The sequence below is a fragment of the Ptychodera flava genome, chromosome 11, assembly GCF_041260155.1.
Source record: "Ptychodera flava strain L36383 chromosome 11, AS_Pfla_20210202, whole genome shotgun sequence".
NCBI lineage: Eukaryota > Metazoa > Hemichordata > Enteropneusta > Ptychoderidae > Ptychodera > Ptychodera flava.
The window spans coordinates 38,541,682-38,547,407 of NC_091938.1; the positions used below are offsets into that span (position 1 = coordinate 38,541,682).

The 5,726-nt window shown below is 38.7% G+C and overlaps 1 protein-coding gene across 1 annotated transcript; it reads left to right on the forward strand.

Moving 5' to 3' along the window:
• The first annotated feature begins 439 nt into the window (after positions 1 to 439).
• On the forward strand, positions 440 to 3,864 carry LOC139144220 (malignant fibrous histiocytoma-amplified sequence 1 homolog). Its single transcript, XM_070714875.1, has 3 exons — positions 440 to 612; positions 1,202 to 2,310; positions 3,284 to 3,864. Exons 1-3 carry the CDS (start codon positions 455 to 457, stop codon positions 3,853 to 3,855), a joined length of 1,839 nt encoding a protein of 612 aa, XP_070570976.1. The 5' UTR covers positions 440 to 454; the 3' UTR covers positions 3,856 to 3,864.
• The last annotated feature ends 1,862 nt before the right edge of the window (positions 3,865 to 5,726 follow it).

The following is a 5,726-nucleotide window of genomic DNA, read 5'->3' on the forward strand; positions in this document are numbered from 1 at the left end:
GGTCTATGACCGTACATACAAAGGTGGTTGTCAGGAAATTGGCCACTGAGATTTCCTTCTCTTCCAACTGTTCGACGTTTAAAATGTTTCTAGTTGTAAATTTTACGCCAAAAGAGAGCAACACGACGATGAGTGATCTGTGCGAATTAAACAGACGTGTCAAACTTTTACAGGTTGCTAAGAAATTGCTCTTTTTATACTTTGAAAATCCTTTCAATCTGTTGCAAACGCAAGCACACATCTCCACCAAATGATGGCGCTTTTCATACCGAAGGCTCGTCGTCAATGTGCAGAATGTGCCAGCGAAGTATGGGTTGGAAGCGCGGAGAAGGACTTGACGACAGTAACGGATACACACACCAGCAATAGAATAGATATGGTAAACGAAAGTGTGAATCACGTTATTGTTCCACGCTTGCCGAGTTTATTATGATGCGTAGGGTCAAAGGTTATCATGTCAAAAGACTCTCTTTACGTAACAATCGTGACAGACCACCTAATTGCGTTAAGGGCAACATTAATTTCAAGGAGTAAATCTTGGCAAATATCCATATCAGAAGGTGACCAGGGTACTTCAGTTGTCGACAAATCGACCAGGACGTTTGCGATAAGGTATTTGTTGGTTTTATATTCTTGATGTATTTCTGCCTTTTTCCAAGAAATGGCGAATCCTCGCCCGAGTTTTCAGAGCTTTCAACTAAAACGTGATTGCCAAGAACAGGGCGTGTGTTTACTTTCACCTCTTCAGTTACTGTATACTTCTACAACGTACTTTCTTCATCCTAAACTTTTATGTCAATCGCTGTGATAATTCCGATTTTTACGATGAAGCAGGAATACGTTTGGCGTGTTGTATCAAGATAAAACTGATCTCTTATCTTTGGCTTTGCTGTCCATGGAATGACGTACCGAATTCAAATGCAAATATCCTGTATCAAAAAAGGTATTTGGTATTGTGTTGACGTGGACATTACATTGTTATGTCAGCTACTGCAACCAATGCCGAAGTCTGCACAGCTACAGGTTCAATTTCCATCATTCTTATACGAAGTCTAACTCGAGTTACGATGTACACATCAATGGGAAGATTATATGATGTAGGATTCACTTGATCAAGATGTTCCATTTCATTAAAGCTGTCTGTATCAGCGTGAAATAGACACCTTACTCTGACTATTTGCATAACAATATCTTCCAACAGGTGTTTGTACTTGCTTTCGAGAATGGATACAGAGTTTGACCTCCGTGCTGGTGACCTCAGCTCCCTTCCCATGGTTATGTTCAGGTCGAAGAAAATCTCAAAGCTTGATCTGAGCGTCAACCGGCTTACCTCGCTGCCTTGGCAACTGTCCGATTTTGCGCGCATGCACACACTTTTACTTCGATGTAACGAGTTCAGAGAAATCCCGCCCGTCGTTTTCAAACTGACGAACTTGAAAATTCTTGATGTCAGTAATAATCGTTTGACGTCTGTTCAGGATTTTATAGCCTGTCTCACAAATTTAGAAACGCTGGACTTGAGTTTCAACAAAATAACGGGTCTGCCATCGAACTTCGGTGACTGTTTTACCAAAATGAAGATACTTGACATAAGCGATAATGCTCTAACTGCAATTCCTGAGGAACTGTGTGAGATAAAGACCTTAGAAGTCTTGAATATAAGTAACAACAACTTAAGAAAACTGCCCGAAGACCTCGCCAAATTGAGTAAGCTCAGAGTTCTTGGAATGGAGGGCAATATTCTCATGGAATTCCCTGAGTGTGTCTGTGAACTTTCGGATTTACTGGAGTTGAAAGCGAGCAATAACTGTTTTCAAGTTATTCCAGAAAACTTTGGGCAAAAGTTCAAGCAGTTGAATGAATTGCTTCTGAGCGACAACAAACTGAAATCGCTCCCTGACAGCATCTGTGACCTGGTCAATCTGACAACCCTCGACTTGCGAAATAACAAATTGAGACGGCTTCCCGCAAACTTTGGAAATCTAGAAAACTTGGGTAAAGTTGAAGACAGCACGTTTAGCGTTGAACATAACCCCTTGGAAGACCCACCTCTTGAAATTTGCATACGCGGCATTGACGTCATTCGCGAGTACCAGTCAGGCAGTGGCTTCCTAGCAGTACGCAAGAAAGTAGCTGAGAAGCAAAAACTCAAGAAATCGGAAGTGACGTCAAGCACTCTGTCATTGGCATCACAGGTATCGGAAGTTGATGACAAAGAGTACAGAATGGATCGCAAACCACGTGGTATAGCTATAGTCATTGATAACTTGGGAATATACAACACGGTAACCGGAAACGAATCTGATTCGGGTAAGAAGTGAATCAACAGGTGTTTGTTGTGACGTCACATCTGACAACTTCAATAACTACTCTCTTCTTTCACCACACACAGTTCTGAGTAAATTCCAAAAAAAGATAATACTTTTCTCCACCAATTGGTTATTAAAAGCATTGACAATAGGCCGGCACAGACTTTAAAGATGTTACAGTTTTAAAAGGCAGTAGCTTTACCGATAATAAACCTTTCTTTTGATAACACAAAGCCACTTGATAATAAAGTTCGATCCTTAATGAATTATGTTGAGTAAACCGTTGTCGTTATGATCGTCACCATCATTTAGAAGAAAGGTTAAATGGTCGAGAATCTATTGATTTCAATCTCTAGTTTGCTAATATCGTTTCTTCCAATTAAAGTTAGCATTTTTATGGAGCCACTTTTTATCTAGCGATACAGAAGTACTTATTGCGATTTATTATATTTGGGCTTTGTCTTTTTGGCAAATAGCGATAAAATAGCAATAGTCGTTAAGTTTACTGACAAATCATATTAAATTTCCGGAAAACGTATCTACATGTCGTCCATCTTCTCTTTTGTTTTCGGATGTCAACTTTTGAGTTTGATGTAAAGAATTAAAGGTCTATGTGTGAATGAAATATCATCACACATCACCGTATAACAGTAATCTTAGTACAGTTGACCGACTGTGTCCACAGAAGTATGAGCAGCACATTAATTTTGTATTTTCGGGGTTTTTGTTTGTTTTGTTTTGTTTTGTTTTTCTACCCAGCGATGGACAAAACCTAGGGACACAATCGACTAGTGAAGTTCTCTTCCATAATATTGCAATGCTATTTCATAATGTTTGAAAAATGGGCTTGCAACCTAGTTAACAAGTCTCATACATCTATCTCGTACCGTGCCGTGCCCATTCCATTATTTCATGTCCTTCTGTTTTATCTTCCTTTGTCAGTAAAGTAATTATTCTCTCATTCCTCTCTTCAGAAAAACTCAGTGTAGTCTTCACAAAGCTGGGATTTGTCGTGCGACTATACAGAGACAGGACTTCAGAGGAAATAAGTCAGATCATGGAAGTGCTTGGTATGGAAGATCATTCCCAATTCGACAGCATGCTAGCGTGTTTCATCTCACACGGCTCACCAGACATGATCTATGGCTATGATTCACTTCCCGTGCCCTTCCTTGACCTTGCAAAGCCAGTGACCGCCAGACGCTGCCCATCCCTCGTCGGTAAACCGAAGATATTCCTTTCGCATCTGTGCTTAGACGAGCAGAGCGCCGAAGACGTCATAGATATGACCCCAGAGGTGCAGCTTCTCCCGAAATCGAAAAACTGGGAGGATTTCCTTTTCTGTTTCAACATCTTTTATTATTTAGGCTCTCTGCAGAGAACCGTGTACATGGAAAAGTTAGTGTCATTTTTAGAAGAGCATCCTTCAGAGAAGGATCTGAAAGCAACGCTGAAAGAAGTCATCGACGCCGCTGCAGAAGAGACGACTTCTCGCTGTGTTTTCGCGCCATTTTCCACACTAAAGAAGAAGATAATTCTACGCTGAATGGTTAAAAACTGTGAGTTGAAAGAAGTGCAGAAGGAATCTTTGAAAAGCTAAGAAAGCGGAAAAACAAAAAAACTGTCTTTTGTGTTTATGCCCCATGCTCTCGTGGTGACGTTGACCAAAATATCATGTAGCGCAGAAGAAAGTTCAATTTTAAAAGCACATTTTAAACATTCAATGATAGTCTCCTACAAAATGTTATATATCGTACACGAAAAGTACACTGACTGAATAATCATGTGACTTCATCAGCATTTGAAATAAACATCTTCGTTTCAGTTTTCCTGCGTTTATTGCAGGTATATTGCACAACTTCACGGAGTTTAGCTGATTTACTAGTTTCAACTCAAAATTTATGACGAGACTAAATAAGACCAAAAACTATTTATTTACCTTAGACTCCGACGAGCTAAACTGTATTTTGTTAGATTTTTTATCTGTTGTATATTCCACAGAACAGGGCTGTTTGCATGAGGGAAGATGCGCGGATACAAACTATTGGACATAAACTTAAGGGTCCTCCAGGGCTCTCTAGTTATTTACTCTGCCGAACTCTGTTTCTAACGACTCCCTACGTTACCGATGATAAACACAAAACATTGTTTGTGTCCACAAATCTTCATTCTTACTCATAATCATGTAGGAACTTGTAATGTTGGAATGATGTCATGTCATACAGACATATAGGAATGCAGTGATTAACAGTACAGTTTTAAAGGACAAATCGCATAGTGTGTTTTTCTTTAATTTTCTGCTATGTGATTTTGCACTAATTTAGCTCATTTACATGAACAAACCTGTGTCACTATAGGTACAACAAGGGCCTGTACATATATGCTCAGAACAGTACTTGGTCGAAATTATTATACGAAGTAATTAGCATTATACTGTATAGAGGGCGCTGTTACACATCTCCTGGACAGTTTCGAAAAGACACCAGTTCTTGCAGGGAAACGGCATGGCTGATTTTGTTCAAAAATAAATACTTCGAGAAACACTCTTTCAGAGGCATGGTTATTTCACAAGAAATCTTACCAACTATTTTATATCTTATTCTATCTTATTTAACCACAGCAGCTGTCTGACAACGGTGAATGGAAAATGGGTAAAATTGGGTATACATTAGAGATGGTCTCCAAAATCATTTTTAAGTAGAGAACAATCATTTTAGAATCAGTAGAATTATGATTATTTTAGAAAGTATATGAATCACATTCATAAAGGACATGTATGCAAACTGAATAAAGTACATGGTATCCAATATACGCTACAATACTTGTGGATGTCATTTTTGTTAGCCTTTGAATTGAGTGATATGTCCATACTGACACTGTGATGTACAAAATAAAGCATTTCTATGTCAGAATCTTGCATGGTACAGGTGATCACCTTTATCACAGCAGTAACAAGGGAACTTTATTTCCTGGGAAAAGTTAATTTTACTGAAAACATGTAGCATGAAACTAAAATAATTACAGCTTTGTCTCTTATCCCTTGGCTCTCATAAACATGTGCCAGTCTAGGTTTTTGTGTGTTAGCTGACCATAGCAAACTATCAACAAAGAAATGACAGAGGAATGTATTAATGCAGCTGTAATTCTTACATATAAAATGAATTCAACCGATCAGAACTGTATAGACCATAAATGTGATCTGATAGATGATATTTTCCGCTGTCCTTATTGAACTGTATTTTTTGAAATTTCCAAGCAAACACGGAAAAATGGCAAACATGGCAGATCAAGATTGAAGCATACTGGGATGAGAAACAAACTTTTCCCCTTTTTGAACTGAGCAACCAATGTTTGGGTTCATGAATATTGTAAAGCATTGAATTGTAAACCTTGCAACCAAACTATACACTATCGATA

Coding starts and splice junctions, on each gene's coding strand:
- LOC139144220 (XM_070714875.1), top strand. CDS start 455: ATGTCAAAAGACTCTCTTTACGTAACAATCGTGACAGACCACCTAATT. Junction 613..1,201: donor ACCAGGACGTTTGCGATAAG/GTATTTGTTGGT, acceptor ATCTTCCAACAG/GTGTTTGTACTTGCTTTCGA. Junction 2,311..3,283: donor CGGAAACGAATCTGATTCGG/GTAAGAAGTGAA, acceptor TCCTCTCTTCAG/AAAAACTCAGTGTAGTCTTC.